General features: G+C 44.1%; 1 protein-coding gene across 12 annotated transcripts in view; it reads right to left on the bottom strand.

The window, feature by feature from the left end:
- Positions 1-12,755, bottom strand: part of GON4L (gon-4 like) — a 58,763-nt gene that overhangs the window by 15,255 nt on the left and 30,753 nt on the right. For 5 of the 12 annotated variants that reach the window (XM_073323163.2, XM_073323167.2, XM_073323161.2 and 2 more), the window contains 8 exons: positions 10,601-12,349; positions 8,512-8,779; positions 3,063-3,244; positions 2,462-2,659; positions 1,841-1,984; positions 1,239-1,382; positions 665-784; positions 200-313 (listed from right to left, as the gene is read on the bottom strand). In XM_073323163.2, the coding sequence (XP_073179264.1) occupies positions 200-313; positions 665-784; positions 1,239-1,382; positions 1,841-1,984; positions 2,462-2,659; positions 3,063-3,244; positions 8,512-8,779; positions 10,601-12,349 (2,919 nt within the window). Of the gene's footprint in view, positions 1-199; positions 314-664; positions 803-1,238; positions 1,383-1,840; positions 1,985-2,461; positions 2,660-3,062; positions 3,245-3,264; positions 3,807-8,511; positions 8,780-10,600; positions 12,350-12,755 lie in introns of those variants that run through there. The other 7 variants (XM_073323165.2, XM_073323168.2, XM_073323166.2 and 4 more) reach the window with 6 other exon arrangements.

The raw sequence follows: 12,755 nt of genomic DNA, 5'->3' as shown, positions 1-12,755 counted from the left end.
GTTTTTAATTGCGATTAATTTTTTTGTTAATCACATGAGTTAACTTTAATTAATCAACAGCCCTAGTTTTAATACATTACAGTCTGGAGACAGGAAGAACAAGCCTGGGTGGATTATCAGAACAGACACCAAACAATGGGATACTCAGTACAACTGTTCCTTTCCCACACCATCCCAGTGCTCAGCCCCTTCAACTGACCTTACAGCTGGAATGGCTGCAGGTCCTCCTCTTGCTCTTCTTTAATTTGGGGTCACTGCTCCCTTCATGGCAGGAGCACAAACATTCCTTCACCCCATCCACCCACTCCATCTCCTGGAAATAAACACACCAGCTGACATGGACTTTCCTGATCCACACAGAGCACTGCACAGATAACACATGCACACCAAACAGAAGCAGATCACAGGCTGGTCAGACCACAAAAAGAGCCAGAGCAGGGCCAGTCTGACAAACCCCAGGGAGAACTAAAGCAAGTAAATTGCCAACAGAGATCAAAGCAGGTGAAGTTTGGGCAGAAGCATTTTAATCCCTTTCATCCTGTTGTCTAACACTTTAGAGACTGGGACCATTTCTACACAGACACATTTGTCGTCCTAGACATGTATTTGCCTGGAGCATGGAAGAGGCCACATGCTGTGGGCTATTCAGATACCCCAGTCCCACCTTGTCATTGTTCTGGCCTCCAATCTCTTTCCTCTTTTTATTTTTCGAGGCTGTTTGCATCTTGGGGGTTTCCTCCTCCTCTTCTACATCTGGTAACGACACCTCTTCAAACCCATCAAACTAAAAGAAGCACAGAGGCTGTGTTACCAGCACAGCAAAGGGAGCTGTCAGTAGACTGAGCTTTCATACTCTCTCCTACAAAGAGAAAAGGAGTACTTGTGGCACCTTAGAGACTAACAAATTTATTTGAGCATGCTCTAAGGTGCCACAAGTACTCCTTTTCTTTTTGCGGATACAGACTAACACGGCTGCTACTCTGAAACCTCTCCTACAAAGGGCTTTCTTTGCATGAAGCCCCATTTCAGGACAGCGTGACAAGTTTACAATCTTGTCAAAAGTAACAAGTGCTGAAAGAATTTGAAATTTCCACCCCAACCATTCCCAGCCACCCACAATCCCAGATCTTTATCCCATCTCTTCCTTTCTGGGTCTGTAGCCTCCCTATTAAGCCTCTCAATCTGAGGGATCCAAGCCTCCCTACTTCTCTCTCCTAGTTTAGAGAAAGGGTCTCCACCTCATACTCTTTCTCCTCTGTCCAGTTGATCTCCTCAAAGTCTCCCATGCGGCTGGCTGATGGACGTAAATGATCAAAGAAGATGGAGAATTCATCCTGCAGGTGATCATGTCCTTTCAGCAGCTGCCACATCTGGGTCTTCAACTGTGGGAGAAAACTCTGGAGTAAGATAATGGTGGAACATGGCAACGACTTCAAGGTCTGTGCAACAAACAAGACCCTTTGCTAGAAACAAACACAAAAGCTCAGGCTCAGTGTTACCACTTGTACTATAGTTCATTTTTGGATCAGAGTACTTCCAGGAATCATCCTGGCACTGAAGAATCTCCCCAGAAATTCTAGGCAGAGGTTACTTGAGACAAACTAAAGCATCAACCTGCAAGGTGATAAAAGCAAGGTGGGAAAGAGAAGATACATAGGGGCCAATTAGCTGTACAATCTTATGGAGGTAATGATAGATCAGTTCTCTCTGCTCTTACTCCAGCTGGGGGTCTCTCTCAAGGCTGCAATCTGAAAGTCAGAGGGGAAAGCACGATGGGGTATCTACCTCTGCATTCTCAGGGCTGGCTGAGGGGGAGGGGAATACATAGAAGTTTGGTTACCTCTGCAATGTCCTGCGGGAGGCAGTCTGCGCAGCTTTGCAGCACTTTGATTATCTTTTGATGGTGGGTGGGATTTTCAGCAAAGCAGATTTCCAGCTGCCTGAGGAACTTCCGGCTTTTGTCAAATGCTTGCTGCTCTTCAAACTGACCAGAGAACAAGGAGGACCTTTTCACTCCAGACACACCAATCTATATTTACAAGCATTTCTAATCCGCTTTGAGAAGCTAAGCAAAGTATATATGCTCCAGCCAAGAGTTTTATAACTCACTTAGGACTGCGGACTGCAGGGCTCAAACAGAAAACTGCAGTGATTGGAAATTGGTTTCAAATCTCTAAAGGCTTAAGAGATGCAGAGGAGAAGTTAAAACAGGCCATATGTTTTCAGTAAACAGTTCAGATTTTTAAATCTACAGATATACCAAGTTACGGAAGGCTGTAGCTGTGCATCATGCTGCAGCATTCCTCAGCACTGTGGAAGATTTTATGGAAAAGTTAATTAAATAATTAGCACCTCCATCCAATTTATCCCTGGCTCTATACTTAATTCTTCCTCCATTCCTGCAAGGCTCACTACATTTGTCTTCTCAAACTCTCCTGTTTGCTTCTTCCCTTTTACTTACCAATCCACACTCCAGAGCTTGCTCAGGCAAAAGAAAGGCAGCAAAGTCTGTGAGCAGCTGCGGCCACTCCTGCAGCAGGGTCTGGAGAGTGGAATACAGATCCACAGCAGTTGGCTTGTGGGTGCTGGTCTCAAATTCATAGATAACACGAAGGAAGTCTTCATATTTCCCAGGCACATTCCGCAAAGCTTCGCGCACCTGCAAAGCACATCAGACAGTTATGAGACTTTCTCCCTGCTTATGAAAACTCAGGAGGAAAGAAAAGTTAATTCAATAGCTTCTTCAATACTCAGCACTTATACATTACTTCACATTTTCAAATTGCTGTACCAACAAACAAATTATTCTCTAGATTCAGGAGCATGGAATGATCACAAGAGACAGAACTGATCCCAAGTGGGTTACAAATTTTGGAAACACATCAGATCTGGATGGATTCTTCAGCTAAGTGGCTCAGGTGTTAATTCTGTTACAGAGGAAACATTTATCAGGAAATGATAACCGGAAATGCCAGAAATTTGATTATTTTTATTTTAATAGACATACAAGACTCACACTCTGTCTGAGGACAAAGCTCTAACGTCAGCCTATTCGTTCTTACCCTGTTCAGATAGGCCTGTGCAAATGCCAAATCCTTCTGTTCCCGGAGAGGGTCTCTCGCCAGAATCTCTTCATCATAAAGCAGCAGCAACTTGGAGGTGTCTTTGCTGGCACGAGTCCGTCCCCTCTTATTCCTGGCTCTGTGGGCGTTCCTGTTTTTCCCAGGCACTTTGGCATTCTCATCTGAAAGCACAGTCCCCATGCAAATTCCTCATTCCAGGGAAATGCAAAACCCATTGAGGTTGGTGCTGTGGACCATGCTGACTGCCAGGAAAGGGTTCCCTTCCTTTTATTCATCATTAGGCCCTGACCCCCAGGCATACTCCTGTCCTGCCAGAGCAAGGAGTGTGTTTGTGGATCATATAAGCTCCCCTTTATTTTGTGGGAGACCACAGAAAATGAATGTAAAGAGAGAAGTGAACTTTGTATTATACATTTTACTGAGTATCCTCATCCCATTGAGTCAGCAGAACCGATTTCTTCTCTAGAGTGTGGAAACACTTGCCTCATTTTCATGGTCACTGAATCCCTTCCAAACTTACAGCTCAAACACACCCAGTTAGCAGAGACCATGAGATAAAGACCAGTCCAAGGCTTTGATGGGGAGACTGAATGAACAGAGTACATCTGATCCATGTTACTAATATGCCTCACATTCTCATATTTTGGAGAGTTGGGGCACAGTAGAGCTCGTATCACAAGGGATGAAGAGTAGGAAAGATGCTTCAGTGGTGAGGGCACTATCCTAGGATTTAGGAAAGACAAATTCAGTTTCCTGTGTGATCTTGGACAAGTCACTTAACCTCTCTGTGGCTCATTCCCCATCTGTAAAAGGGGAATAAGAACACTTCCATACTTCACAGGAGTGTCATGAGGATAACTACATTAAAGATTGTGAAGCACTGAGATCCTCTGATGAAAAGCTCTATATAAAATCTAGGTATTATTTATTATTATTATTATTATTATTCATGAGGGTCTAGGTCTCTGCCTCTTCCTGGGCCTGCTTTACAATCTGGGAACGCGCAGTCTGCTTTTGGAAAACAAATAAAAAAAAAAGCCAGAAGATCACAGATCTGCTGGATTTAGGATTATTTTCAGCATCACTAGCTTTATCTTCCTCCCCATTCCTAAACCCTGTGTTTCTGAGTCCTGCTTACTGACTTCACTTACACGGGGATTTTTTTAGTCTTGTTAGCAGGTTCTGCTGTGATCCTAACATATCTGGATTCTATTCTGAATCACACAGAACAAGCAGCTCCATTCTGACTTCAGAATCTTTATTATCAGTGATGTCTGATGAAGAAAGAATCCCAATGGTTTTTCAGTTCCCAGGTTGAGCCACCGGAAAACTCATCTTATGACCTGTACATTCAAACAATAACACATATAAAGGCCAGAAAGAGACCTTGGAAACCCACAATCTCATTTACGCTGTCACTTTTCAGAGTATAACTGCACGGCAAGTGAATGGATAGGAAGGGACTGCAGAAGGGCCCAGGCATTGCGAGGGAACTGTTTTTATAGACTCTTGTTTTTCAAAGCCTCTTTTCCAAAATCAAGACAACACTGTTAAACCATGAGGAAATTACACACTTGTTGTTTTGCTGCAGCAAACCAGTTCTGTCATCCCCATCCCCTCCGTGACAGTCTGTACCCCTATGTTCACCCCTTTTACAAGACTATGATAAATTTTGTACAAAGTATACCTTCTGAGGTACCGTTTGAAAACTCAAATTGCTGATCATTATTGTCCTGGTAAAATACATGTGGTAACATTGTATGTAAAGTTATAAAAATCTACTCTATGACATTACTAATACATGTTCCAAGTTTAGAAAAGCAGCCACAAACCAGTTCCTCAGAGACAAAAGGCAAACTGATGCCTCAGCCAGGTGTCAACAAAATCAAATGGATCATCACCTGGTTAAGTGTTGACAACTTAGCTACTTTGTCACTAGATTTAGTGACTTCCTAGTGAAGAAATAAGGGTCAAAGTAACCAGTGACAAATCTAGCAACTTTCACTGCTGATTACAGTGACATTCAGAGAAAAAAAGTCACCAACATACATGGTCAAAAAATCATTCACAAGGAGCTCAATAATGTTAATAAAATCCATTCCATGCTCTTACTACATTCTGTTGCACACCAAGTCAATCTCATTATGTCTCAATTGAGCATGTCCTCAGAAGGAATCACATTCCAGGGCTTCGATCACTAAAATCTGCAGGCAAGGAAAAGAAGTTGGTGGAGGCTAATTAAATACTTTACTAAAGCCAGGTGCACTTTGGAGAGAGCAGCACATTAGCCAGGGCTTGTTTTTACCGAAATGTGTTTTCTCACTGCTCCATAGTAGGATAAAAGGTGTAGCTAGCTTGATTTCGGCTCCTCTTTACTCCTTCCCCTGGGTTGGCCTAGGGTTAGCTGCCCAGCTGTTACATTTGATCCCACTACGGAGCAGCAAGAAAGAACACAATTGGATAAAAACAAACCCTGGCTAATGTGCTGCTCTCTCCAAAGTGCACCTGGCTTTAGCAAAGTATTTAATTAGCCTGCAGATTATAGTGATCTCAGCCCAAGAAGCCTTGGAATGAGATTCCTTCTGAGGACATGCTCAATTGAGACGTAATGAGATTGACTTGATATGCAACTGAATGTCGTAAGAAGAGCATAAAATGGGTTTTATTAACACTACTGAGCTGCTTGTGAATGATTCTGTAACTATACTCACCTGGGCGCGTGCACGCACACACACACACACACACACTATATATATAGAGAGAGAGAGAGAGAGACAGATATTGTGACAAAGTTCCTCCTCTGCCTTGGTGGGTCCTGTGCTTATTGGCAGCTTTTCTCGCCTCAGAGGTTCACGGCAGCCCTCAGTTTGGCCACTTTCGTGGCTCAAATCTGCTGTTCACTCAGTTAGCCTCAACACTGGCCAGTATGGGGAAAGGAAGAAGAACAATCCCCACAGTCTCTGCTGATCCACCTAGTGGATCGGGGAACAGGCCAGCGACCTTCCCCTCTGGTGGAACCCACAGTCCAGTTCAACTCCTCCAGTATCAAGTAGGGAGTTGGGGGGATGGAGGGAACCCAGGCCTGCCCCCTACTCCAGGTTCCAGCCCAGGGCCCTGTGGATTGCAGTGTCTACAGTGGCTCTTGTAACAACTGTGTGACAGCTACAACTCCCTAGGCTACTTCCCCATGGCCTCCTCCCAACGCCATCGTTATTCTCACCACAGGACCTCCCTCCTAATGTCTGATAATGCTTGTACTTCTCACTCTCCCAGTAGTATGCCCTCTCACTCTCAGCTTCTTGCGCCTCTTGCTCCCAGCTCCTCACACGCACCACAAACTGAAGTGAGCTCCTTTTCAAACCCAGGTGCCCTGATTAGCCTGCCTTAATGGATTCTAGCAGCTTCTTATAGAACCATAGAATATCAGGGTTGGAAGGGACCTCAGGAGGTCATCTAGTCCAATCCCCTGCTCAAAAGCAGGACCCATCCCCAATTAAATCATCCCACCCAGGGCTTTGTCAAGCCTGACCTTAAAAACTTCTAAGGAAGGAGATTCCACCACCTCCCTAGGCAACGCATTCCAGTGTTTCACCACCCTCTTAGTGAAAATGTTTTTCCTAATAGCCAACCTAAACCTCCCCCACTGCAACTTGAGACCATTACTCCTTGTCCTGTCCTCTTCTACCACTGAGAATAGTCTAGAACCATCCTCTCTGGAACCACCTCTCAGGTAGTTGAAAGCAGCTATCAAATCCCCCCTCATTCTTCTCTTCTGCAGACTAAACAATCCCAGTTCCCTCAGCCTCTCCTCATAAGTCATGTGTTCCAGACCCCTAATTATTTTTGTTGCCCTTCGCTGGACTCTCTCCAATTTATCCACATCCTTCTTGTAGTGTGGGGCCCAAAACTGGACACAGTACTCCAGATGAGGCCTCACCAATGTCGAATAGAGGGGGACGATCACATCCCTCAATCTGCTCGCTATGCCCCTACTTATACATCCCAAAATGCCATTGGCCTTCTTGGCAACAAGGGCACACTGCTGACTCATATCCAGCTTCTCGTCCACTGTCACCCCTAGGTCCTTTTCCGCAGAACTGTTGACTAGCCATTCGGTCCCTAGTCTGTAGCTGTGCATTGGGTTCTTCCGTCCTAAGTGCAGGACCCTGCACTTATCCTTATTGAACCTCATCAGATTTCTTTTGGCCCAATCCTCCAATTTGTCTAGGTCCCTCTGTATCCTATCCCTGGCCCTCCAGTGTATCTACCACTCCTCCCAGTTTAGTATCATCCGCAAATTTGCTGAGAGTGCAATCCACACCATCCTCCAGATCATTTATGAAGATATTGAACAAAACCAGCCCCAGGACCGACCCCTGGGGCACTCCACTTGACACCGGCTGCCAACTAGACATGGAGCCATTGATCACTACCCGTTGATTGGCTGCAGGTGTTCTAATCAGCCTGTCTGCCTTAATTGTTTCCTTAAAAGTTCCTGACTGTTCTGGAACCTTCCCTGTTACCTTACCCAGGGAAAAGGGATCTACTTAACCTGGGGCTGATATATCTGCCTTCTATCACTCTCCTGTAGCCATCTGGCCCAACCCTGTCACAATGTACACACACACACACAGACGGTTCCAATCACCACTGACTTTGTCTCCTGAACCCCAGATGGAGATGATTGTCAAAGAAAAGAAAAAAGCATAAGAATGGGGAACAGATCCCACAAGTTATTCCTCCCTTTCTTTCTACCCATGGCAGCCACAACATCTGAGGAACAAAAACAGCTTTGGACTGAGGGAAGGATGCTGTCTGAAAGAAATTCAGCCAGTAAAACTGTTGAAGCATGTGGTGAGAGAGACTTTTGCTTCAAATTCACTTAGCTTGTTAAGATAGGTGTTAGTTACATTTTACTTTTATTTTCTTATAGCCAATTCTGACTTTTTATGCCTCATTCTGTAGTATTACAAGTAAAGATAGTTATTTTAAGTTAATAAACTTGTTTATTGTTTTATCTAAACCAGTGTCCTTGAACTGAAGTATCTGGGAAACTCCATTTAAGATAAGAGGATTTGTGCATATCATTTTCTATTAATAAAATGACAGACTTTATATGAGCTTGTGTTGTCTAGTAGAGGGCTGTGCAGTACAAGATGCACAATTCTGGGGGAAAGTCTGACTAGGCATTTGCTTGGTGTTGCTCCACAACTAACTCAAGAGTGGCTGGCCATAGCACTCATACAATATAGCTAGGAGTAATTTACATGCTGGAGGCTGTGTATGAACAGACTAGGAATGGTTACTCTCACAGTGAAGCAGTGTAAAAGACACCTCAGGCTGGAGAATTGAGGAGACACAGCTATTCAACAGTCCAGACTGTACCCTGAGTAATGTCACACCTCCATATAGAGGACAATTAACTCACCTGGTGGCATTCTGTTGGTTTCCACCTCTGGGGCAACCTTTGTAAAAGTGAAGGCAGATTTGGGTTCCTCTGCTGCATCTTCAGCTATCTCATCTGTCATTTCATCTTCTTTTTGCAAACTCTCCATTCCGTCTCCTTCTCCCTCCTCCTCCTCTTCCTCTTCCTCTTCCGGCTCTGAGTTCTCTTCCTGGGAATTCTCTTCCTCAGAATCTCCCTCCTGGCTCAGACGCCTCTCCGTTGCAAGCCAAGTCAGTTTTTCCATTGTCTCCTTTAGATCAAAACACCCCAAAATCTCTAGCCCTTGTATGCAATTCAACTACTACCTCATTTAATTGTAATTTTAACTACTAACCCCAGGTATCAACTTAGTTCTTGCCCACTAATGATTAACATATTTAACAGTGAAAAGGAGTACTTGTGGCACCTTAGAGACTAACCGATTTATTTGAGCATAAGCTTTCGTGAGCTACAGCTCACTTCATCGGATGCATAAAGTGGAAAATAGTGAGGATGTTTTTATATACACAGACCATGAAAAAATGGGTGTTTATCACTACAAAAGGTTTTCTCTCCCCCCACCCCACTCTCCTGCTGGTACTAGCTTATCTAAAGTGATCACTCTCCTTACAGTGTGTATGATAATCAAGGTGGGCCATTTCTAGCACAAATCCAGGGTTTAACAAGAACATCTGAGGAACGGGGGGGGGGGGGGGGGCGGGGGAAGGAATAAACAAGGGGAAATAGGTTACTTTTTATAATGACTCAACCACTCCCAGTCTCTATTCAAGCCTAAGTTAATTGTATCCAATTTGCAAATTAATTCCAATTCAGCCGTCTCTCGTTGGAGTCTGTTTCTGAAGTTTTTCTGTTGTAATATCGCAACTTTCATGTCTGTAATCGCGTGACCAGAGAGATTGAAGTGTTCTCCGACTGGTTTATGAATGTGATAGTTCTTGACATCTGATTTGTATCCACTTATTCTTTTACGTAGAGATTTATCTCTCTACTAAAAGAATAAATAGACACAAATCAGATGTCAAGAACTATCACATTCATAAACCAGTCGGAGAACACTTCAATCTCTCTGGTCACGCGATTACAGACATGGAAGTTGCGATATTACAACAGAAAAACTTCAGAAACAGACTCCAACAAGAGACGGCTGAATTGGAATTAATTTGCAAATTGGATACAATTAACTTAGGCTTGAATAGAGACTGGGAGTGGTTGAGTCATTATAAAAAGTAACCTATTTCCCCTTGTTTATTCCTTCCCCCGCCCCCCCCCCCCCCCCCCCGTTCCTCAGATGTTCTTGTTAAACCCTGGATTTGTGCTAGAAATGGCCCACCTTGATTATCATACACACTGTAAGAAGAGTGATCACTTTAGATAAGCTAGTACCAGCAGGAGAGTGGGGTGGGGGGAGAGAAAACCTTTTGTAGTGATAAACATCCTCATTTTTTTTCATGGTCTGTGTGTATAAAAACATCCTCACTATTTTCTACTTTATGCATCTGATGAAGTGAGCTGTAGCTCACGAAAGCTTATGCTCAAATAAATTGGTTAGTCTCTAAAGTGCCACAAGTACTCCTTTTCTTTTTGCAAATACAGACTAACACAGTTGTTACTCTGAAACCATACTTAACAGTGACATGCGATACTATCTAACCCAAGAACTGGAGCTGCCAGCCTCCACATGGCTGCTAAAATCAAAGTAATTTGACATTCATTTATAAGTGTGAAACTGTGCATTTATTTCTTTGGTAGGATTTTGTCTATTTATTATGCTTGTTTGAATTACTTTATCCTGAGGAACTAATTAAAAATAATTTCTGCAAGGTGCGCAGAACAAACAAGGAGCAAGCTCAGCTGAGGAAGCCCTTACAACTCCAAAAGAATTGAAACCTGGCCATTTGCAATTTATGCTCCTAACCTAGTCTGTAAGCTCCTCAGGACAGGAGTTGGTCCTTTAATTTGTCATGTGCCATGCACACTCTTGGCGCCATATAAATTCACAATGAGATGGTTCTTACAAAGTGTGGCTTTATCTCATTTGCAGAATTCATTATCTAGGCTACTATGTTTTTACCTGAAGTTCTGGCACAGAAAGCACGGACTCTTCTGATGCTGATGACATTTCTTCTTCATCCTCCTCATCTTGAGTAAAATCATCGAAATCCTCCTCCTCTTCCTCTTCTTGTCCATCCTTCTCTCCCACTGCTTCAGGGCCAGCTGGTGTCCCTACAGACTGACCATCCACACTGCATGAGTCCTCTGGTTTCCCCAATGGGCTACTACACTCTGCATCAACATCTGTTGAGTGAGAGGCATTCTTGGAAGACTCATTGCTCATTTCCACCCCAGCTGTATCAATGTCTTCCAACTGCTGCTCATCCTGGGTGGGTGCCTCCACATCTCGTCCTTTCTCCTGTCCCTTCTCCTGATGGGACGTGCACTCTTTTTTAATTTCCTTCTGTTCACTCAGATGCTCAGATGTGACCTCCATGTCCAGCTCTTGCCCTAGATCCAGTATGAACTCCTCCTTTATTTCAGCATTCAAGTTTTTCTTCTCCTGTGTTGGGTTTGTTTCTTCAAGGGCATCACTGGGATCTTCAGGTTCAGTTTTCACTGTTTCTCCTAAATCCTCCAAGTGAGGTAAGAGGTCCATGGGTAATGGCTCCAAGGCCTTCTTCTCCACTGTCTCCACAACTATCCAACTATAGCACTCACTCTCTTTAACCTTCTCCTGGCTGTCATTGTCTGGAGTAGCAGGACCTGTGCTATGTTCCTTCTTGGGGGAGATGGCAGAACATGAAGAGTAAAGTTCTTGGGGTTCCACTTTAGGTTCAGCTATAGCGTAAGAATTTTCATCATTTACAGCAAGACAGGAAGTGACTGGATTCAACTGCTCTTTGTCTTCAGCCGTTGATGAAGCAGGAAGACCTACAGAGTTAGGAGAGGCTATCAAGGGAGGAACGGAAGAGGACACTAGAGGCTGGTTTAATGGGCATGGGAAGGTGGTGGGATTTACCAACAAAGTTGCAATTGGAATAGCCTGAGTGCCCCTGCCAACTGTTGTGTTTATGGGATGAATCATATTGCAGCCATTGCCAATACTAACCACTTTCACTGCAGCAGCAGGTACTGTAAAGATGACAGGGGCTGGATGGATCAAAGGGGCAGCCTTTATCAAAGGGGTGGATTTTGTTCCCTTTTTCTTTTGGTATCCCCTGCGGACACAAGGTTTGCGGATTTTTGATGCAGTCAACGTTGGCAGCATTTTTGTCTGAAAAGTCACAGGTGTTGAGGATACTAGTGCTGGTGGTACAGCAGCTGGAAGAGAAGTTCTGGAATCAGACTGTAAAGTAGAGAGCACGCTTTGAAATTCAAAGCAATCGCCACTTCCTGCTGCTGACGGGATGTTCAAATGCTGCATTCCTGGCACAGTCTGCATAATTGTAGCTGGCTGGATTAACCGGGGAATTTGAACCACAACTTTGCTAGGAGGAGCTTCTGATTGGGGTAACTTTACAGCAGCTTTCTGAATATTAATAGTGTTGGCACTCTGCTGCAGACAAGGACTCGGTCGAATGAGTAGGGGCTTCAGGGCTGCAGACCCCTGCCGCCTCCAAGCTCTCCTGGAGAAACGGTTGGCAAGGGGCTTCAGTGTCAGCACTATTCCTTTGGGCATGAGCAGAGGGTATTTTTCATCACATTGTGATTCCAAAGTTTCTTTTTCTGTCCTCAAAAGAGCAGATTCTGCACTGGGTGAACCTGCTGCCTCCCCAGCATCTTCTGCTAATTGCTTCAGCTCCCTCTGAATGGAGGACAAACTTGCCTGCAGGAGACAAGAACTTCAGTTATTTAGGTCCCCTGACCCTTACCACCTTCAGGCAACACAGAAAACATTATTCCAGAGCAGGAGGCAGTGACTTATTTTGATTCACTTTGTGAATAAGTATTTTTTATTTACTGCTCACTGTTCACTAGTTTTACTTGAAAGTCTCCAACAAGGTTGTTTTTTTGTTTGTAAACGCTGACAGAATGTGATGATCTGGAAGGAGCAATGTGATCACAAAGTTCATGACCCTGATGTGTCTCTTCCAAACTGGTTTGTAAAGACTCTCTTAGCAAGAGTCAAGTGTCATCAATTCCCCAATAGGATGGTCATGTGATGAAACCCTGAACTGGGTCTTGGGGGATCTGGGTCCAATTCTTGGCTCTGCTACATACTTCCAGTGTGA

Source organism: Lepidochelys kempii, chromosome 24 (assembly GCF_965140285.1).
Source record: "Lepidochelys kempii isolate rLepKem1 chromosome 24, rLepKem1.hap1, whole genome shotgun sequence".
Lineage (NCBI taxonomy): Eukaryota > Metazoa > Chordata > Testudines > Cheloniidae > Lepidochelys > Lepidochelys kempii.
Note: the sequence above shows the minus strand (reverse complement) of the source record. Positions and strands in the feature narration are given on the sequence as shown.